The 23,175-nt window shown below is 40.4% G+C and overlaps 1 protein-coding gene across 4 annotated transcripts in view; it reads left to right on the top strand.

Moving 5' to 3' along the window:
- PDE5A (phosphodiesterase 5A) overlaps window positions 1-23,175 on the top strand; it is a 108,123-nt gene that overhangs the window by 42,929 nt on the left and 42,019 nt on the right. For all 4 annotated transcript variants that reach the window (XR_010919885.1, XM_067549363.1, XM_067549354.1 and 1 more), the window contains exons 8-11: window positions 3,868-3,976; window positions 9,062-9,146; window positions 20,216-20,391; window positions 21,891-21,950. Coding sequence is in view for 3 of the 4 variants with exons in the window: in XM_067549363.1 (XP_067405464.1) it covers window positions 3,868-3,976; window positions 9,062-9,146; window positions 20,216-20,391; window positions 21,891-21,950 (430 nt within the window). In the remaining variant the exon portion in view is untranslated. The remainder of the gene's footprint in view (window positions 1-3,867; window positions 3,977-9,061; window positions 9,147-20,215; window positions 20,392-21,890; window positions 21,951-23,175) is intronic.

The following is a 23,175-nucleotide window of genomic DNA, read 5'->3' as shown; positions in this document are numbered from 1 at the left end:
CTTCATTTCATGCAGTGTTTTCAAAGTTTAATATTCATGCACAATGTGTGTGCTCTATACCTTTTTCTTTTACACTGTGCAATTAATTATCTTCCCAAAAGCCTATTATCCTTCATTTTTAATGTAATTGTTCTAGATTTTGATAACAGTTTTAACATCACAAGCATTTTCTTCCAAAGAAAGAGAAATTAAAGCAATTCAGAAAATTACACCACCCATCTCAACCAACTTTTCATGGCTCCTGTCAGCCCCTTAAATATGGCTCTAAGCCCAGAATGGGAAGTACGACACATTAATGCAGCCTCTTTCCATGAGTTTAGGAGGGATGGGAACCTAGAAGAGCATACCTGGCTTTCCTATGCCACCCTTTGCTTGCCCTGTCCTGCTCTGCAGAGACTTGCAGAAGGGTCATTGGCAGTAAGCGGCAGTATGTGAGCCAAAATACACTGCACTATGGACTACTGTCCTATCCTGCATACGCACCATGTCATTCTCCAGCTGTAGAGCTGTTACAGAACTATTGCCACCCTGCCACTTAGTGGAATGTCTTGCTAGCTTACACTTTCAAGCAAGACAGGTATCTGAACCTTAGGGAAAAGCCTGAAATTTTTGGATGTGGTTTTAGGTGCTGAAAATAATCTAGAAAATGAAGTTAGAATGCTGCAGCTAAAATTTCACATAAGCAAAATTATTTTCATATAGACTTCCACTATTAGGGAGAAAAAGCACAATATTAACACAGTTTCATTCCATCCCCTGTAGTTTTTGTGAGTTCTTAATAATTTAGTATTCTAGGAGTTCTGGTTAGGCCTGGAATTCTGATTATATGCCTTTGTATAACAGTGGCACCTACTGGCTGAACTTGTATTATTACTACTATTTTATTAGTATTTATAAAAAACTGCATTAGTACCCAGCAATCTCAATCAAGATCGCACCCCATTGTGCTAGGCACTATACAAATACATAAGATAACATGATCACCACCACAACAAGCTTATAAATATGGCCTTGACCCTGCAAAGACTTAAGCATGTGTATGACTTTAGGCATATGAATAGTTGCATTGAAATCAGTTAGGGACTACTCTGGTGCCTAAATATACATACATGCTTATATCTTTGTAGGGTCACATCCTAAGAAAGAACTTGCAGGTTGAGAAAGAGCTTGTAGATTAAGAATAGCTGTACCTAAAGACTATCCTGTAGGCCTGTGTAGATGTACAAAAAGCAAAAATCCAGTTCAGGTAGGTACAAACCTCTGGTCTGGAATTTACCCATGAGAACCATTGATGAGAAGTGTGAAGAGCTTTGCTCAGTTGAGGAGAAGGCAATGCTCATAGTATTAGCCATCTGCATTTAATTAGTGCTGTACTTTTAATCAAATGATCTCAAAATAGTGTACAAAGCTGGGTAAGTATTATTTCCATTTTATAGCTAGGGAAACTGAGGCACAAGGCAGCGATTGGCAGAATCAGGAATAGAATCCACCATTCTGACTTCTAATCCCCTTCTCCAATAACTTCAGGACACCATTCACTTAATAATTCAATCTGGGTAAGAAGAAAAGATAGGCAATAACTGGATTAATGTGCCCACATTAAATAGATTCTGAATTTAACCTGAGTTAAATACAGAAAATGATGGAATGTCATCCATTTTCTAACTTTTTCTATTTACTACAAAAATGTTACTTTATATAACACTTAAGGTAACAAAAACCATGAGATTAGGTCGTACACAGGACAAACTATTGGATGCACAAAGTACAATGTCAAGATTGAGCATTGTGTGCTCTGACTGTTTCACATATGCAGTTTTCATACATATATTTGAAAATTCAGCCCAAAGAGTGTGGCTCAAACTGGCAAAAATTATAGGTCTATATTGGAACTTGGACTACATGCCAGCACAAAAGAGTAAAAATGGAATGCTTGCATACTCCCTTCCCTAGAGCAGGTGTGTGGTGAATGGGCAGGCGTTGGCTCCTTCCAGTCATACTTTCCTACTGCTTGCTGGTGTAGGCATTTGAAAGTAATTTACTGCTTGTATAGGCCAGCAGTGAAGTCTTCTCTCAGACTGAGAGCAAGGGGAAGCAGCGAGGGAATTTTGGTCTCCTGAGTCAGAATTCCTTCCCTGAAATATTCCTGAGGCAGCATAGCTATATGCCTCCCTGTATGGTGGGCTGTCTTGTGATCCATGCAGCCAACTTAAGACTTACGCTCTGTTCTAAGGCCACAGTTTCAGGGGATATAAAAGGCACAATGACACGCATTAGGTAGAATAAATTATTGCACAAGGCACACTCTGATGCTCCTCACGTCATCTGTGATCTGAGTCAAGCCAGATCTTCAGGCCAGTCTTCAAAAGTGTGGGGTTTGTCCCCAAGTAACCAAATTTATTACATAGAAAAGAAGGCTTTCTTGTCTCTAGTGTTGTGCATGGATTCTTTGGATATATGCATTTACAGCTGAAAAATAATCAAATCCTACTCCCAAGTCTAAGGAAAAATACAGAGGCCTATTGGGAACAGGTATACCAATAGGAGATGGGTACTCTCCCAGAATGGGTGTGTAAGGGCTAGGATAAATATCAAAGTGCCTTAATTAAATACATAAGCACTAAGCAATTAGAAAACAGATGATTGATTTTGTAAAGTTACTTTAGGCTTTGATTTGAGGGAAACAGATGTTCTAGGTCAATAATGCAATCCCCATGCAATTAATTGTTCATTCATTCTAAGAGCACATTTTACATTAACTTAAAAGCAGAAAATTCATAAATGTTGCCATCTGCTCTCAGTTTAAAAATGAATTTCATCTATTATTGATTTTCAGATGTCAGATTTTTAGACGTATATTATTTTTGAAGGTTTCTATCCAGCTGGGTGAGGTAATATTTTTTATTGGATCAACGTCACACACCTTGTCTCTCTGATATCCTGGGACTGACATGGCTACCATTACACTGCATATATCCAACTGTCATTCTTTTTTATCTTTCATTCACGTAGACTGCATTGATTCATTTATTTCCGAAGTTTAGTATTTTTAATACATCTCTAACTATCCTAATATTTAGGAGTGTAATTTCCTCTGGATAGTTACACAAGACATAATGCAGCATTAGAGCTTATCTACATCAGAAAATTGCACTAGTTTATCTTAAATAAGTTTTTTTAACCAATTTAGTTAAATTGGTGCAAACTGATGTGTGGATGCTTATATTTCAGTTTAAATCAGGCTTATTTTAGTTGAACTTAAATCAAGTAGTGACAGGTTTAAACTAAACTGCAGTAAGCCATGCTTAAACCAAAATGTCTGCACAGGGGTTTGCACCAATTTAACTAAAACAGACAAGTTTTTAGCAGAACCACAAATATATAGAGAGAACTTGTATTGATTTTAATAGAAATCGCATGCATGGAACACTAAATACACCCACACATCTCCTGCATTTCATTGTATTTAATTAAACAAAATAAACACACGCCTCAGAGACAATACTTACAGTGTTACTCTGAGAATATTGTTAAGTGTTTGGTCTTCTGTAGTGACATGGATATAGCATGGAATGGCTGGACATTATCATCTATGTTAGTTTAATTTAAATGAGATGTGGGAATGCAAAACTGGGCTGTTTGAGTCCTCTCTATCCTATAGCATAGCCTACAATTCTATGGTGGGTTGGAGATGGTGGTGGATCTGTGCTTAGGAATTGAGCTCAGCTTCAGCTGAGGGTTATTGATTGTACCTTTCCCTTTGATTTACACATAATATATTTTACATTTGCTTAGCATTATTACATGTCCCTGTGTCACACAAAGAATACCATGAATAATATCTGTCTGTCCTTACTGTTCCATCAGGGACTATGATGCAAACAAAATAAATTATATGTATGCTCAGTACGTCAAGAATACCATGGAGCCTCTTAATATACCAGATGTCTGCAAAGACAGAAGATTTCCATGGACAGTAAGTAAACTGAAATTAAATTTGGAATCTAGTAATAAAAGACCCAGGTGACTTTTTTTTTTAAAACACCTTTCATATATGACCAAATCTTATGTGTGCTATCCTTATTACTATTATCATTGCTGTATTTATTGACTGCTGACACTCAGAACTGTTTAAACTTAGAGGAAGATACAGTCCCTACTCCAAGGAGTTTACAAACAATACAGTGCCAGAAGGTGGATTCCTCACAAAGAAAATCAGTATAAAAACAAATATAACCATACTTATTTACTAGAGAATATATGGGGAAGAGGAAGAAGTATGTAAGAAGTATGTTCTAAGGAGGGTTTGAATGAAGAGAGGGTGGAGGCTTTCCACACCAACCGTGATGATTTGCCACCACAGTCTGCTGTACGAGTTGGGAGTGGACTCAGAAGTTCCTTCTTCCACTTTTGGTCTGGTAGACGTTAGGCATGATACAGATGTGAACTGTTTGCTGTTCTGGGGAAGGCGCTACTGCACTTCTCTTCAACACCTCATGCTTCCCAGTCCACAGAGCAGCATCAGGGAGAGCTAGCTTGTGGCAGGGTGTTCCAGTGACCACTTGGATAGAAGCTGGAGATTTAGGAGGGAAAGGACAATTGGTACGAAATAGACCAGTCTGGTGGAGTAGCCAAGCAACATCTTTAATGCCTTGGCATCCTTGTCAGCAAAAAGCAAACTTGTCACTGCCTTTTACTCCCAGAACAGGGGCTGGAAAGCTGCCAGGTCATAGAATTATAGAATCATATAGTTGGAAGGGACCTCAGGAGGTCATCTAGTCTAACCCCCTGCTCAAAGCAGGACTAACCAGGACTAACCTCAGCTAAATAATCCCAGCCAGGGCTTTGTCAAGCCGCAGCTCCAGTACTTCACCACCCTCCTAGTGAAAAACTTTTTCCTAATGTCCAGCCTAGCCCTCCCCCAGTGCAACTTGAGACCATTGCTCCTTGTTCTGTCATCTGCCACCACTGAGAACAGCCTAGCTCCATCCTCCCTGGAACCCCCTTTCAGGTAGTTAAAGGCTGCTATCAAATCCCCCTCATTCTTCTCTTCTGCAGACTAAACAAGCCTAGTTCCCTCAGCCTCTCCTCATAAGTCTTGTGCTCCAGCCCCCTAATCATTTTTGTTGCCCTCCACTGGACTCCCTCCAACTTCTCCACATCGTTGTTGTAGTGGGGGGCCCAAAACTGTACACAATACTCCAAATGTGGCCTCACCAATGCCGAATAAGAGGGTAATAATCACTTCCCGCGATCTGCTGGCAATGCTCCTATTAATGCAGCCCAATATGCTATTAGGCTTCTTGGCAACCAGGGCACACTGCTGACTCATATTCAGCTTTTTATCCACTGTTACCCCCAGGTCTTTTTCTGCAGAACTGCTGCCTAGCTCATTGGTCCCCAGTCTGTAACTGTGCATGGGATTCTTCTGTCCTAACTGCAGGACTCTGCACTTGTCCTTGTTGAACCTCATCAGATTTCTTTTGGCCCAATCCTCCAGGTTGTTTAGGTCCTTCTGTATCCTATCCCTACCTTCCAGGGTATCTACCACTCCCCCCAGCTTAGTGTCATCTGCAAACTTACTGAGGGTGCAATCTTACCCCATCCTCCAGATCATTAATGAAGATGTTGAACAAAACCAGCCCGAGGACCGACCCCTGGGGCACTCCGCTTGTGACCAGCTGCCAGCTAGACATGGAGCCATTGATCACTACTCATTGAGCCCTATGCTCTAGCCAGTTCTCTGTCCATTTTATAGTCCATTCATCCAACCCATACTTCTTTAACTTACTGATAAGAATACTGTGAGAGACCGTATCCAAAGCTTTGCCAAAGTCAAGGTATATCACATCCACCGCTTGCACCACATCCACAAAGCCAGTCACTTCTTCATAGAAAGCAATCAGGTTGGTCAGGCATGACTTTCCCTTGGTGAATGCATGTTGACTCTTCCTGATCACCTTCTTCTCTTCCAAGTGCCTTAAAATGGATTCCTTGAGGACCTGCTCTGTGATTTTTCCAGGGATTGAGGTGTGGCTGACCAGTCTGTAGTTCCCTGGATCCTCTTTCCTCCCTTTCTTGAAGATGGGCACTATATTTGCTTTTTTCCAGGTCTTCTTGTTACACTTTCGAAAAGCAGGGTTGTTTATCATACATTTGTAGGAAACCTCTTAGATAGCGGATGAGGGAGAGGGTAGGAGCGGAAAGGGAGTGTATTATTGTCAGCAGATGGGGTTCCACCATACTCTCTCCCTTCTGGGGTCAAGCAGCAGACAGGGCAGAAAGTGCAACAAGATGGTTCCAGTAACTGGATAGTAGGGGCTGCTGGAGAGCTGTGCAATGCTTCCGCTTTCAGCGATGCATGGTTTTGTCACCATGGGAGTTGAGAGTGCTCGACACTTTGCAGGATAGAGCCCGTGACTAGCCCCATTTAATGTCTCATTGGGGGTGGGGGTAGGAGGGGACGACACAAAATGGATATCCTGGATTAGATAGACAAAGAAATTGGTGAATATTTGGGAGAAAATATAAAATACATAAAAGAAATACCTTGGGAGCAATTTCAAACAGGTGTTTGTTTAGGACAAGCCTAATGATTTGGCAGCAGAATTTGAATTTTCTGCTCATGCAGAAATGCATTGTTCCCTAGGCTCTAAATGATTTATTATGCCTGAGAAAAATGTTGACATGTATTTACTTGTAGATACATGTGCATACATGGATAAAGAGGAAACAATAGTACTGCTGGAGAGGAATTCTAGATAATTATTTCTTCAGCACAATGACATTTAAATAGTATATACTCCTTTCATATCTGTTCTCTCTCCCTCCATCTCTCCAAACAATTGATCATAGATCTATTTTCTGTAAGCATTGTGCATTGTGATCTGATCCAAGGTCCACTCAAGTCTATGGAGAGACTCCATGGGCTTTGGTTTAGACCAGATGTGAACGTTACTTTGGGCCATAGTTCCTCCTCCTACCACTTAACTAGCTTTTGTGAAAGCCCTCCTTCAGTGTCTCTCAACTGCAATTTCTGGAGAGTTGGGAGGGAAGGAACATTTGGAACAAATGATGGTTGCAGCTTCGAAAAAGGTTAGTGCTTTAAACACTAAGCAATTGGGGAATCAGTGGAGGAGACAGGAGAGGAAACAGAAGAGCAGCAAGAACAGAAGGAAATATTAGGGAGGGACAAAAGAGAGAGTGGGAAGGAAAAAATGGAATGAAAGTGATAAAAATGACAGTGGACAGAAGGGAAGGACATGTATGAATAGGGAAGAATGAACGAGTAGAAAACAGAGATCTACATGGAGTTGATAGGATAATTTTCACCACTGACTGAGGTTAATGGAAAAGCCTTCCTTGTCAGCTAAGCAAATGGAAACGTTTTGCATGGCTAACACACCTTGGAAGGGGTAGCAGGCAAGGTCACACTCCAGTCCCCAGTGGCATATAAAATAATCAATGTATGTGTGTCATTGTGAGAAAAGCAAGCAAATCTTTGGTTGATTGCTCATGTTCAAAGATGGAGAATTGGCATATGGGGATGAGAGAGGAAACATGAAATCAGGGCTCCATGCCAGTTTCTTTTTTCTTCTTCCCAGTTTGGGCTGTAGGACTCTTGATAATCCCCCCTGAGCATTATCAGCCTGTTTCTCACCAGCACTCTGCACCTGTTGCAAGTTGTTGCACTTGTAATTATTGAGCTTACCCTTGAGTATTCAGACAGACATCCTCAGACCAGTGTAACTAGACTATTGAGAAAGTGTATAAAGTGCAGCAGCAGGTCTTTGAAGAGATGTGTTTGTGCACAGGAGAGGAGAATTGGGACAATAGTTGTTATGAGTGTAAATGAAAATATTGCAGACAAGAGCAACACAGTATAGGTCACTGTGTTCCAAGCTGTGCTCTGTGAAGAGCTAGCTGTCTTCAGGGGGCTAGTGTTCCTCCTTACTTCCAGTTAATTTCACAGATACCGAGGCTCTTAATTGTAAAGTGCCTGGAGTCATGTAAAGCATTAGACATGACATCATCCCTTTGAAAGTTTTCTACAAAGAGAATAGCATATGTTCTCCTACACTTTAGGCAAAATGTTCCTTTATTTGTGCAATGATCATGATTGTAAGGCTAAAGAGAAACTAACCCAGGCAGCCAAGAATCAAAGAAACTTCAGAGCTGAAATATTACCATGCTAATATTTTTTCCTTCCCTTATATGGAATCGGACATTCGGCTATACTTTGCTGTCAGTTATACCCCTAGGACTCCAGTATTAGGTGTAACAGAGCAGAATTAAGTCCATTTTCTTTTATTGCTATGGAGTTGAAAAGTATTTTTTTCAAACAACTTCAGTGTCCTTCTGAAGGTGCTTATTGTACGCTGACGGTAGAACACATCCAGGTTCAAATGAACATACCAGTGAAATGGCTTTTAAGGAACTACCACATGCTAATCTAGTTATATTGTTATTCATTCCTTGGGCCATAACTGTGGCCCCGTGAAAGTCCCTTTGCCCTGCCATAGTGGCTCAAAGGAACCTTAAACCCATGCTAAAGGGGCTCCTAAGAATTCTCCCAGTATGAGGGAATCCTCAATTGGCATAAAGCTGGTGTAGCCACTCTAGCTGTAATGTCATCCACTTCCTCCCTCTGGTGAAAGGGGTGAGTAGGGGGCATACCAGAGGTGGGAGATCCTTAGGAATCCTCATAACTGGGGAAGTGGGAAGGGATCTTAGACCCCCACTAATTTCTCCTCAGCCACCCTGAGGTGAAAATCTGTCCCTACTGTGCAATACAGTCATTTTCATTCTAATGAAAGGAATTATCATTAAATGAAAAAGTGGACCCAAATGACTGTAAATTCATCTTGAAACTCTTATTACTCATTTATTTATTATTCCCAAGTCCCCATTGTATTAGATGCTGCACAAACACAAGTGAAGACATAGTCCCTACCCCTAAGAATTACAGTTTTATAATCTGCCTTCCTTGTATGACCTGCCAAGCAGGGCTCATGAATAGATCTTGCTGTAAGTTTAACAGTATTCTTTATTTCCTTAACAGAATGAAAATGCAGAAAACGTAAACCAGCACATAAAAAGTTTGCTTTGTACACCAATAAAAAATGGGAAGAAGAATAAAGTGATAGGTATTGCCATTTTGATTTGTTTCCATTTCTACCTGCACGTTGCATGCCCAGTCGTTAGATGCATGTTATGATATTTTCTTTAACTGTTGTCTTTATGTGAGATAAAATGTATTTATATTATACTACTGGTATGTAACTGTGTAGGATTTTTTTGGATACTTTGTGTATAATTGCTATACAGAAGCATTTCTATATTCCAAAGTAAAATCTCAGCAACATGAAATCTAAAATCACAGGAGAAAATTCTTAAACACAATGAAATAGTTGTCATGCTTTTAATTAAGGGCACCATCATACTCCTATCTGTCTTTTTTTTTTTTTTTTAAACCTGCTATAGGTTTTTTCTACTTTTCTACTTTTTCAGTTTGCTTCCTTTGTGCACTTGACAGTGCTTTGTTGGTAATTATTTTAATTCTATCCCCTGTGGACAGAGTTCCCTGTTGTTTGTGTGGGTCTTTTGCATGGCAAGAGGAAAGAGAAAAGCTTTCTTTAAAAAAAAAAAAAAAAAAAGATAATATGATTATAAAAACCTGAGACACCTGGCATGGAGACTAAGGGGGAGGAGAAGCACCTGAAACTACTTTCACCTTTTTTATATTTTGTCTAGATTTCATGTGGATGGTGACTTTTTAACACTCACACACAATTAATGTAGCAAGTCAATGTTGTATTGAGGAATAGGAATGACAGTCTATGGGATTTACAATCATATCCAGCTTCTTTGTGCCACTCAGCTGGTGCAGAGAGGCCAGAAACTGATTACAGCTGTTCAACAGAAAATTCCCCTGTTGGAAGGGAACTCCCAGAAGGTGTATGTGTGCTAGTGTTGAAATCTTCACCTATCAATGAACCACCACGCTTCTGGCATGGTGGCATTTTGGGGACAAGGAGTGAGCAGCATGTTAGAGCTGCTCTAACACTCATCAGGGCTGTGGCTGGCCTGATTACAGATATGGAACTGGTTCTCAGGAAGCCCCCACGCCCAGAGCAGGAAGTAGAACTCAATTACAGGAGTGACTCAAACCTTAAGGGTCACACCTGAATTTCTACAAAGTCCCTTACACATAAGAATTCCCATTGTCCTCAATGGGAGTTAGGACTGATTGACCTCAGTGGGAATTCACTTGGGTAAGGGCTGAGCCAAAACTAAGCAAGGGCCTCAGGATTTCCTCCGTAGTTATTTCACATGGTGCTAATCTAAACTAGAAGTAAAGATGCATTTTTAAAGCCACTAACATATTTTAAAAAACTCTAAGGTGGACATAGAAAGATGTATTATAATCTGTCAAGGTAGACTCTAGTGGGCAGCATGGGATTCATCTTGACTAACATTCCTGTTCAAATACAGCTGGCAGTGCATATTGAGATTTAGATAGCTTGGAAGCCATTGTATGGATTTTTGCATAAGGCATACTTGAAAATGAGGAAATAAATGATGGGATTCTGGATGGCACCCCAAAGAGGGTGTGATGTTGGTCTGTAGGGGAACCACGCTGAGATAGCTTAAACAAGACAAAACTGCAAAGAATTGGGCAGGCAGACCCCCCATTAATGGTGGTTATTCTTCCATAAGATACATCAGCCCAGCAACAAACAGCTTCTGATCACCTCACTGATTATTCTGAAGATAAAAATACAGTTCCTTTAAAGTGCTCCAGCCCTTTGACCTTTACCCAGACACCTAAGTCAAATAAGATGGGGATTACTGAAAATCTTTATCCATCATATATATAAAAGGTTCTACTAATCCCAAAGGACTTTACACATTACCAACCAGGTCAATGAGTAGTTCAGATCTTACCCAAATACATACTTAAAGCCAATGCTTATTAACTAAACCAACATTTATTAAAAGAAGAAAGAGTATTGGTTTAAAGATCATACAGATGAGAATAAAATTTCATAAATTAGGTTCAAAGTAGAAATGATAACTGAGTTGCAAAGTTCTTATTTTGCAAAGTCTCTGGACATTATCCAAACAGCTTGGGGGGTCATCAATCCTTGTTTAGAGCTTCTTTGTTAGAAATCCAGGCCAGAGAAATGAAGCAGGAAATGAAGACAAAAATTAAGATGTTTTAGGGATTTAAATACCCTCTGCCATGTGGGTGCATGCTCATAATTTCAGCTTGTGGAAATTCACAGAAACAAGATGGAGTCCAGGCCACATGAGCAAGTTACCTGTCTTTGCATGCTTTGTTGAGTCATAGGAGAAGGCATTACTTATTAACTGGTTGAAGTGTCCACAGGAAAGCTCACCATATGGGGTCAAGCTCCTTTTATGGCTCATTCTGAAAACTAAGTATCCTTTGATGGGCTATCAGTTGACATTGTTCATTCACAAAGTAACTAGACTGGATACAAACAAGTGTTATTACAGGAGCAAACACATTTGAAATCCAGATAAAAAGTCATATTTATAACTTCAGATACAAAGATGATGCATGCATATAAACAGAATAATCATACTCAGCAAATCATAACTTTTGCATTGATACGTTACATGATACACTTTATATAAGATTTGTTGCAATTATGTAATAGTGGTAGCAACAATAATACATATGGTCATATTTTAACCATACCATGTCACATTTTATTCATTCAGCATCACAGAGGAGCAGCACAGAACTCGCAGACCAAGGGATGTGGGAAGCTATGGTGGTTTTAAACCACCTTTACACTCTTTCAATCCTGGGCTGCAGTGTGGGTGCTGATATAATTTAAACTGCCTTGGGGGCCTATCTAAGTTACAACGGTGTCCCTATGGGCTGAAGCCATACATGTAGTGAGCCTGACCCTGACTTGCCCTTCTTGTTCCCAGCCACAGCTCCACCCCATCATATTTTCTTCTTCAGGGCTTGCAAGGGGTTATCCGAGAGCTGTTTTTCTTCCTCAGTTCCTGCATCAGGAGAATCTTCTCCTGGCCAGATCTGGGTATTTGGAGTCTCTTTACATCACTCCAGAACTTTCAGCCAGAGTACAAGGCTCAGAGCCTAGAGGAGGACTGCACCCTAGGTGTTCTTAGTCATTAAAGTCTCTGTACTATAGGACCTTTAAAAAAATGTTTACAGTGTGAAAATTGTCTAAATAGAAAAGTGAATCAAATGAGTAAAAGGTAGAAAGTGCATCTAACGAATGATCCAGTCAATAGGTAGTGCCAGAAGTCACTCTCCAGACTCATACTGCATGAAGTGCCTGCCAAGCAGTTAGATATTAATAATTCGGCATCTAGATCCTTTAGCTAGTGGAACAGGCCAAAGGTATTTAATGACACTTTGTCACATTTTTTCATTTACTATTGATGTAGTCTTTTGGTATAGTCTGTAAAATGTTTTATTACAAGATCTTGTTTGTTGTCTGAACAAAGCTGTAAAGAGAATCTACTTCTACTACTCACCCGCACACTTGTGTAAACCTAGAGTAACTCCATTGAAATCACTGGAGTTGCACTGATGTAATATACTGTGAGTAAGCAATGAATCAGCCCCAAAAAACAGAAGAATGTATATAAGTGGGTGAATATAACAAATGTACAGTCTTATGTAAAGCTACAACAGGATTTATATTTCATGCATTTATGGGGTGACTAGACATCCCACTGTTAGGAGCTTTGTCTTTATATACGCAACAACTCTTCACCCTCCTCCTGCCCAAAAAGTCCTGATTTTTCACGCTTACTATCTGTCACTGTATGCATTTGAGATATTTATTTAAGAAGTCCATGGTTTCAATCATTGTAAAGTGAGATGGTTGATGTGTTTTGCTTGGTGGGTACAATTGTATAATCATTTCATGGGATCCACATAACTCCAGATTATGTCTCACTTCTTTCTGCTGTTTCTCCCATTTAGTGTAAGCATCTCCATTATTGCTGTAGGTCAATGACGCATTCTGCAAGTGAGCAGTTAGTTTTCTTTTAAAAAAAAAATTGAAATAGGAACAAAAATAAGTTCGGTTTTTATTTATTTTATTGCATTTCACCATGATGTTCATAATGTCTCTTAGTTTTATTAAGGAGCTAAAACCAGGAAAGGTTGATTTGGGGGTTAAAATGAAAGTCTTTTTAAAATGAGCATTTGTCTCCTGCCACCATGTTATTTTCTTGATAAGTTATTACACTAAGATTAATAGGGGCAGCTCATGTTCACAGTTTTCCCTGTGGCCTGCATATTACTTATATGACTCTCAGAGCATTGACACTTAGGTTTGGTCTACACTAGAGAGTTTTGTTGACCAAAGTCAGCTTTTTGTGCCAAAACTGGTGGTGTACACACTGCAATCACTTCCTGCTGACCCAACTCCCCTGATTTTGTGACAAAATAAAACCACCTTGACGAGAGACATAAAGCTTTTTGCGCCAATCTTTTAGCAACAAAGCATCAGTGTAGATAAAAAGCTAGGGAGTCAAACCATCACTGTGGTGCAGAGCCAAACACCTGCTGCTTCTATCAGGAGCTGGAAGCCACCCTCAGCAGTGACCCCACTTCCACTGCCAAGAGACACATGGATACCTCTGTGGGCCTGGAGGCAGCAAACACTGGACTCAACCCCGATGAAAAAGTCATGGATGATGCGGAGTGGGGGACCTGGTCATTTATTGACATGGGGAGCCAGGACTTCTTCTTGACCCCGAATGGTTTGAACCAGTTCCAGCCCTCCAGCTCTAGCATGCAGGAAAGGGAGGCTCTGGTAAGTGATATTTTTGAGCTGATGCTTCTTGGTTATATGAGGTGTAGCTGTGTTTGCATGTGCTTCCCATTCCCCTGTTCAGCTAGGCAGTGCAATAGAGAAGTGTGTTAATGCACACCGAGATTTTACGGGAATCCTCCAGAGAGATTTCTAGGAAACTTTCCTGGAGGTATTTGCCAATCCTCTGCTGGAAATTCCTTGTCTGAACTGCTTTGTTTCTTCCCCCATTGTAAGAAATTTTCGCATGCCAATTGGCAATCACTCATGCAGGGACCAAAGCAGCACCCAGGCAAGCAGCAAAGAGGCCTGGTTCGAAGCTGCTCGCATGGAGGAGATGCACCATAGCATCTCTGCTTACTTTCAGGAGTGAGATATTTGGCTTCTATGGCCCCTGCTGTGGAAAATTGTGGCACAATTTGAAATTTTGTCCCTATCTACCTGCATCAATACCCCAAACAACCACTCAGAACCTTTTCTCCAGCTTGAGTGTCCCCTCCCCTTGGGTACAACTCACCATGTCCTAATTGAATGTCGAGCTGTGCAATCAGTGAGAAAGAGGTGTATTTTACAGTAAGGCATCAATGCTGTTATTGCACTCACAATAGTACTTCTGTTCATTGTTTATTGTACTTCTACAGATGTGGCCTTGATGGGGAAACCCTCCACACCTGTCGAATGCCTGTGGCTGATAAGAAAACGACCATGGAGAAGCAAAGAGGAAATGTTCCAAGAATTCCTCCAGTCCTCTGAGGCAGGGGAAAAAAAGAAAAGAAAAAAGGGCATGGAGGCACATTGTGTCTGAAAATCAGAAAATTCATAGGCAGGAGAGGAGGGAAAACCAGGAATGAGTGATAGCAGGTCACGATGGCATGATAAAAGCCATGGAGGAGCAAACGGAGCTGCTATAAGTCACTCATAATGCTGCAGACTGAATTCATGCATGCTTTCCCCCCCCCCCCCTCCTGCCGCAGCCAATATAGAACTGCTTTCCAAGCCCTCCCCAAACTCCATCCACACATTCCTACCAAACTCCCAGCCCATCTCAGTACCCTGTTCACTCCACTCCTTCAGACAGCTTCCAGAACGATAGCTAGACTTACACCCTGCTGTCACAGCTCACATTGTCCTTCACTGCTTTTTCCTCTCTAGCCCAGCTTTTTGTGTGTTGCAAATAATTGTTGTTTAATAAAGACATACCTGGTGAAGAATAAACAATTATTTATCTTTTTCACATGGTGATTGCAGCTCACATTGATACACGTGCAAGCTGGATAGCAGTCATAGCATGGCACAGTGCTGTTTACAAAGGCACCTTATTGGTGCTCATTGTGAAAATAGTTCCTCAAGGCCCCCCTGATTTGAATGGTCCCCTGTTGTGCCCCCTAATAGCCCTGACATCTGGTTGTTCATACTCAGCTGCAAGGTGATCCACCTCTGCGTTACACCCAGGGGGAAACTTTTTCACCTTTACCTTCATAAATATTATGGAGCACACACAGCAGGAGGCCATAAGCATGGGCATATTTTCCTCATTTAGGTCTAAATGGCCATAAAGGCATCGCCAGTGAGCTTTTAATTTGCCAAATGCACATTCAACAGTCATTCGGCACCTGCTAAACCTGTTACTGAAGTGCTCCTTGCTGCTATCCAAGTTGCCTATATGAGGCTTCATGAGCCATGGCGGTAAGGGGTAGGCTGGGTCTCTCAGGATCACTATAGGCATTTCAACATCCCCCATTGGACTCTTTTGGTCTGGAAAGACAGTCCCTGCTTGCAGCTTTCTGTATAGGCCAGTATTCCTGGAGATGTGTGCATCATGCACCTTCTCTGACCAACCCACGTTGATGTCCGTGAAATACCCATGGTGATCCACAAGTGCCTGCAGTACCATAGAGAAGTACCCCTTTCTACTGATATACTCCATCGCAAGATCATCCAGGGCCAAAATTGGGATATGCATGTCATCTATCACCCTGCCACAGTTAGGGAATCCCGTCACTGTGAAGCCACCACCTATTTCACACACATTTCCAAGACTCTCAGTCCTTTGTAGCAGAATGCAATTAATGGCCCTACACACTTGTGATAACACAGCTCCAGTGATAGACTTCCCAACTCCAAACTGATTAGTGACCGATTGGGACCAGTCTGTAGTTGCCAGCTTCCACATGGCAATCACCACACGCTTCTCCACCAGGATGGCAGCTCTCATTCTGGTGTCCTTGCGCCGCAGGGCAGGTGCAAGCTCCTCACAGAGTTCCATGAAGGTGGCTTTGCATATTTGAAAGTTCTGCAGCCACTGCTCGTCATCCCAGACCTGCATAACAATGTGATCCCACCACCTAATGCTTGTTTCATGTGCTTTAGAGCAGCGGTGCACCGTGTGCAGATGCTCTGTGAATGCACAGAAATCCAATGGTTGTTGCATGGCACACTGCAGGTCAGGCGCCTCGGATTCCAATTCTAATTGGGAGCTTATGATACACTGCATGACCAGTTCAGAATACTGACAACAATGGTGGAGAGTGGTGCAGGATCCATCCTTTCAAATAGAGATGGCGGGCGCTTAGGAAACTGGAGCCAATGAAAAATGCCATGAAACGTAGTCAGAAACTCATGGAATGACGGCACAGAAATCACTGCATCATGGGATGTTGAGCCTGCACCCTTGATGCACTGCAACCTTCTCCGCCTTTCCACAACCCCTAGCGGCACAAGGTGGTGAGTTGCACAGTGGGTTAGCTGCCCACAGTGCATATTTCTCACTGTTGATGCCAGAGCACTAAGTGTGGACATGCTTCGGTGACACAATGAGTGCTGTGTGGACAGATACAAGTGTTTTAATTACAGCGCTTTTTGGTCATCACTGTAACTTGCATCGACAAAACTTTCTAGTATAGACCAGGCCATAGTGTCTGCTTCTCCCTTCTCTTTCTTGGATTCTGCTGTCTCTGTAACATCACAGTGCAATGCTGTCATTGGTCCCTTAGGATAACATTTTCAAAAGAGACTTAGAGAGTCACTTGGGAGCTTAAATCCCATTGACTCTCAAATGGGATTTTGGTTCCTAGATGTAAGTCACTTTTGAAAGTGGGACTTTGGTTCATACAATGTGTCTGCACTTCAAGCTAGAGGTGTAATTTCCAGCTTAGGTAGACAAACACACGTTAGCTTTAATTTAATTAGGGTGCTAAAAATAACAGTGTTGCTGTAGCAGGATGCACTAGCTACCCGAGAAAGCATATAGAGTCCTGGATGGGAACATACTCAGGACATTGAGCCTGGTTTACCATCTTCATCACCACAGCTACACTTCTGTTTTTGGCATGCTAATTCGAGTGCATGTACACTAACCCAACTGGAAATTCCACCTCCAGCTTGAAGTGTAGGTGTACCTTAAGGTACTTTGGAGCTTTTGAAAATGTTACCCCTGGTCTGTAGATTTGCAGGGGTAGGAACCATATATATATGTACCTTTCCCAGTAGCAGGATGTTATACAAGACTATATAATGGGGACAGTTGCTGAGGGAAGCATGTAGCGAGTTGGTTTCTGACAGCAGTTGCCATCCAGCTTCCCCATCTCTTAGCCTTGCACACCATCAAATCCTAGAGTCCCCAGTGTGCATTGTTTTGCAGAAAGGGGCTTCCAGTGACTACATTTGGGAAATGGGGGAATACTTCATAGTCAATGCTCCTACCTCCATATGTATTTCTGGGCCTCAGTTCATGGAGACATTGTTCTTAGCCGCCAGCTCCATGCAACTGATGGAAACAGAAGGTCCTCAGAGAGGAATTACCTTTAATTTGTCTAGTTCTCAGGATTCACATTTTATACCAGCTGTTTTTATGGGACTTGTAGTGTGCTGGATGATCTCTTGTTCTGAATACTCTATTGAAACACAGAAGGCTGAGTTGAAGATTGAAATGATTTGGGCTTAACTAGGGATTTTTCCCTGTGCTTGTTGCTCTAGGACAGACTTTTCACTCTGATCTTATACAGGATTTTTTATTGTTGTTTTCTGTTCAAATTCATGATTAAAAGCCTCAGGCAGGCTACATATGTAGCATTATGGTATTTTTTATTTTTAAGCTAAATATCTCTGGCAGGAACAGTACATGTTTCTGGGAGAGCAGCTTTCTCCATCTGCAACAAAGCGAGAAAGTCTTTCTGTTTGGTCTCCTTTTGGGCTTGCATACCCTTTGAATATGTGCTGAGGGCATTATAGAAACCTTCTGTGGTTTTATAAGAATGCCCCCAAAAGAATTTGGGCTTCTTTAATTCTGATGTGTATGGACCCACTGGTGCCTCATGGAAAACTTTTGAAAAACATTCTGTTTAGACAGTGCTTTAGCAGTATATTTGCTGTAATTCTCTCCCCCTGTTTTTATTAATAGAGTCATTTACATGAAAACAAAGTCTATGTTTTCAGAATTCATCTGATTCTCTGTCTTATTCACTTCTGGAAGTCATAATCCCCTATTCATCAAATCACAGTTGCTATGGGCATTATTATAATGTCATAAACAGCACTAGACAGAGAGTTGAACGTGAGATCTATGAGATTGTCCCACACCCTCAAAAGAGTCTTATGATAGATCAGTTCCTCTTCCACAGAGAGAAACCAAGCCATTTCCCAATGAGTTCTTATTTGTTGTTGTGGATTATCTATATTGCTGTAGTGCCAAGGGGTCCCAATCAGGGAACCATTGTGGTAGGCATCATACATCACTAAAAGATTTCACTCCAAAGAGCTTACAATTCAATTGCAACATTCCTACTGATTTGAGAGCAGGATCTAGCCCTGGGAGAACTTCCCAAAACAGGGCGTACTTTGGTAAAAAAGGGACACTGTTACTGTGATATATGTAGGCTGGAAACTGTTCTGCATACAGAACCTTTACATTTCAAATAACTCTTTCTGTATGTAAGTGCAGTGATCGTTTTGTTCTCAGAGTTGCTACAGAGAAGTTGTTACAGAGAAGGCAAAAATGCATTATTCTTGCACATCAAGACTTCAATATTTCTTGTTATTTTTCCTTAATCTAAATTGAGTAATTTTAGACTGGAAGTGTAGATTGCTAGCAATGACAGGAATTTTCTGTAAACATTCCATAGTGTATACAAGGCCTTAAAATAGGTTCTGATTACACCCGCTATGGATATAATTGCAAAATAGTTTCCATTATGATTCCCACCTCCCACCCACCTCTCCTTTTCAGAAGCTGAGAGCAGCTCTGACATTGTTGAGGATCTGACCCTAAAGCTGCACATTATAAGTAACAAAAAGTCAGTGATTTAAATTCTGCTCCCATTTACAGTGGTGTAATTCCAGAAGCAAGAAAATACGCAAGTTACAGTGCCAACAGCAGTGTTGGGTGTCACCCAAAATAGTGTTTTGTATTCCTGTTTTACTGGTTAAATATATTATTGTTTATACCATTCAATCTGTGGCATAAATAGCACTGAATATGCAATATGGCAAAACTGTCTTCAACCATAATTTCTGCATTTCCTAACTCATTATCATTTTTAATTGTGCATCTGTAACTTTACACTGGCATAATTATTTACATTAGATCAGGCAAGTGTTTGCCCTTATGGTCAAAAACGTTAGCAGCATATACACAGAAAGTTCTGTGTCTCTGTTACCAAACTAAGTCAGTAGAACCTGGCGATAACATCTATAGCTGTTTATTTTTTAATAATAAGCCATCTGCATTTAGGGCTTGATCCAAACCCAACTGAAGTCAACAGGGGGCTTTCCAGTGATTTAAATGGGCTTTGATCAGGTCCTTTACTGGCGAGACCACATCTCCATAGAATCATAGCAAGTACACTTGAACTTTGTGCCTGCACTTGAAGTATTTTCAGTTTAGTTTATTTTTTTAACTTTCCGGTACTGTTTCAAATAAGGAAGTGCAAACTTTATGTACCACTATCCTGACATTTAAAACTGTTCTTTTGGCGTGGTTACAAAAATCTAATTAGCCTCTGAAGGACAAATTGTCTTTAGGGATTAAGTCAATCTAAAGTACTATTAATAATAAGTCAAGAAGAAAACTGCGCTGTAGAATTTTGCAAGATAATGGAGGCTATACAGAGCTATATATCTGCTTTTGTAGCTCTTAGTAAATACTTTTACATCCACATAGTAATGTAGTATTTATTCTTTGGTGTATCGAAATAATTCTACTAAAGTCCTTTTATAGCATTCTAATTTGTGTCCTGTATGTATTTCCTTTAAAAAATGCAGTGAGTATTTGTTTTATAGACTAATAAGGATTTGAGCTAATATCTTGTTCTGTTTTGTTTCATATAACAGTGTGGTATTTTAGCAATTGCTATATTACTTCTTTTCATTCTTGTGACTTGACATAGGGGTTTGTCAGCTTGTAAATAAGATGGAAGAAAACTTGGGCAAAATCAAGGCTTTCAACAGAAATGACGAACAGTTTCTGGAAGCCTTTGTCATCTTTTGTGGGTTGGGGATCCAGAATACACAGATGTACGAAGCTGTGGAGAGAGCCATGGCCAAGCAGATGGTGACATTAGAGGTGAGCGCAAAATCTAGGTAATTCTTATTTGGTTCAGTAATAATCTAGTTTTAGGCCAAATTCCACTTTCCCTACTCAGGATCTAAAACTACTCATATCTGTAAAGTGAGCAGAATTTGGCCCACTGAGTTAACAGGAGCTATACCTATTTGCTGCTTGTTTCCATATTTGCCTGTTTGGTATTTTATTTGTTGTTGAATTTTAACTGCACTCATGGGATTCAGTGGTAGACATGAATGCTGCCTTCCCTAAACACCATGCTGCATACTGGATACAGTGATCAACGTAGTTGGTTTGTCCAATTGCATAGAGAGAGGAAGTGGTTTGGGGAACTAAGGGTGTCCTCTTGTCTGAGGTTTTCTGTGATGATTTTGGCTCAGTCCTCTAGATGAATCAGTATATGCAGTAACAGCAGGATTATTGTATGCTTTCTGCAACTTCCTTGAACTTCATCAAACTATATCAAGCATGAACGTCATCTGGTCCTAGCCTTTGAATTGTTTATTGTTAGGTTTAATGACCGCGGTGTTGCAGGAGGTTTTAACAGGAGATGCTGAATTACTTGGAAGATAACTATAAGCCTAAAAGTTAAATTTTGTAGACTTTGGATCTGTCCAATATATAAATAAGAGTGTTTGCAAAATTTCTAAAATGTGGATTATGCACCCAATAGCCTCTCTAAAGGACATTACAACTCTCATGTAAACCAATAGTCACTTTAAGTAGGGCAGATGATTACTGTACTGCCAAGTAATTTCAGTGCTTTTTAAAAATAAGTTTGGGCCATTTATTTACATCTCACATCAGTGACTCTGTGGTTTATCAATTAAAAAATAAAATTCTGTATAGGTTGTAAAAAATGTCTTTTTTAAAAAGCCAGAGCTGGTCTCTTAATTGCACATATGATTAAAGGAACCCAACACAGTAACAGTTTCCTCTCTTTTGTTCACACAACTAAAAAATAATATATGGGTTTATTTTGTTAATTTAAAACAAAAAATATTTTCTTCTGGACTGAAACCTCCTCTTGCAAGTTTTACCCAGGACAGAATTTTCTTTTATGTCTGAGTTATAAATCCCTGAAAGGACTTATTATGGGAACAATGTCATCTCATAATTATAGCTGTGCTGTGAGCTCTATTTGTCTTTGAAATGGGGTATGAAAGCTTTCCCTAGAGAGAGGTTTTTGGTGGGGCTTTTTTGTTTGTTTTTTTTAATCGAAGCTCTTTGCTCATTTATAGAAACTATATAGATTTTCTTGGCCTGGCTATCTCAAGAAGCTGCTATGATGCAGGAGACTGATAAATTGCATTATCATTCCTGATTCTGCAGTGCATTGTGTATGAGTGCATCCCTGTGCTCATGCAGAGCTCCATTAAAGTCATTGCAGCATTGGAGGCATAGTCTGAACCCTTTTCTCATTTAAAAAAAATGATTCCGTTGTTTTTACATTGTATGCTTTTATTTGTACTTAGATTTATTCATTCCTTATCCCACAGGTCCTCTCATATCACGCTTCAGCCACTGAGGAGGAAACAAGGGAGCTGCAGGTAACAGCGGTAATTGAATTTTCTATTTAATTTTTTATAAAATGCTTTGTTAATATATGGAGCAATGAAGGACAGTCCTTTATGAGTACATGATTCCTAAACATGCAGGGTAACATTTTCAGAAGTGCCTGTGTTACTTAGGAGCCTAAGTTACAATGAAAATAAATCTGTTGCCGAGCTTCAGCGGTACATCATGGGACATGGAAAGACTGCAGTGCATCATGCGAAATGTAGTCTAGCAAGGTAGCTAGACCTATACAGAGAATGGGGGGCATTGGGGTCTGAAACTACCGCTTCCATGAGGCACCATAACAGCTCAGGCAGATTTAGAATGTAACATCAACCCAAAATGAAATTTTTTGATATTTCTGGATCAAAATTTTTGATAACTTTTCATTCGACAAAATGCTTTTTATAGTTCAAGTTTTTATCTGCTTTGGGATGAAAACAAATGTTGAAATATCAGAATTTCCACAGGACAGAAATGTTGTTTTTCTATCAGCTCTACCTAAAATAATACAACTACTGTATTCCTCTACTTTGCTCATTGTGTACTTCCATAGTTAACATCCACTACCCCATGAGTAACTGTATCTAACAGTTGAAGGCATGTTTCATTCTCACTCTCCTCCAGTCCTGGGACCTCTTGCTGATGCCTGCTGTTTGTCCTTTCCTGAAGAACTCAACCACCACATTCTTCATTATACAATTGAAGCTCGTTATCATTAGAATTACTTCAAATTTATCTAAGGCCATCCCTCTATCTCTTTTCCTTTCCTGTCTCTTCTGTGTCTGGTAGAGTACTCCTGTCTTTGATACCTACTGTCCTAGTCCCTAGAAGGCAATGATTGTGTTTTCTTTGTTGACTACACTTTCTTGGGCCACTTTTCCCCAACAGAGACATCAATCAGGATAACATGCCTCTTCTTTCTAGTGGCTTCCATTCAGGGCTTGCCTTTTGATCACTGATTGGACTGCTGATCTCTGTTGGGTTCTTAGTCTGAGGACAGAATACTGACAGCAGGCACAACGGTTAAAATAGCTCTTTTGTGCATTATCTTTTCTTCTTACAGCTTTTAAGCCTCCCCTCTCAAATTATCTTATTTTTTCCTGAAGATGCCTTTTGTCTCTTTCCAGTTTCTTTCTTTGTGACTTTCTTTTCAATGACTTCATCTGCCATTCAAGCCCCTCCATCTTTCCTCCATATCAGAGAGCAGCTTATATTTCAACATGA

Source organism: Emydura macquarii, unplaced genomic scaffold (genome assembly GCF_026122565.2).
Source record: "Emydura macquarii macquarii isolate MOO-44397 ecotype Brisbane River unplaced genomic scaffold, CSIRO-AGI_Emac_v2 contig_267, whole genome shotgun sequence".
NCBI lineage: Eukaryota > Metazoa > Chordata > Testudines > Chelidae > Emydura > Emydura macquarii.
This window is presented reverse-complemented; position numbering and strand designations above follow the sequence as displayed.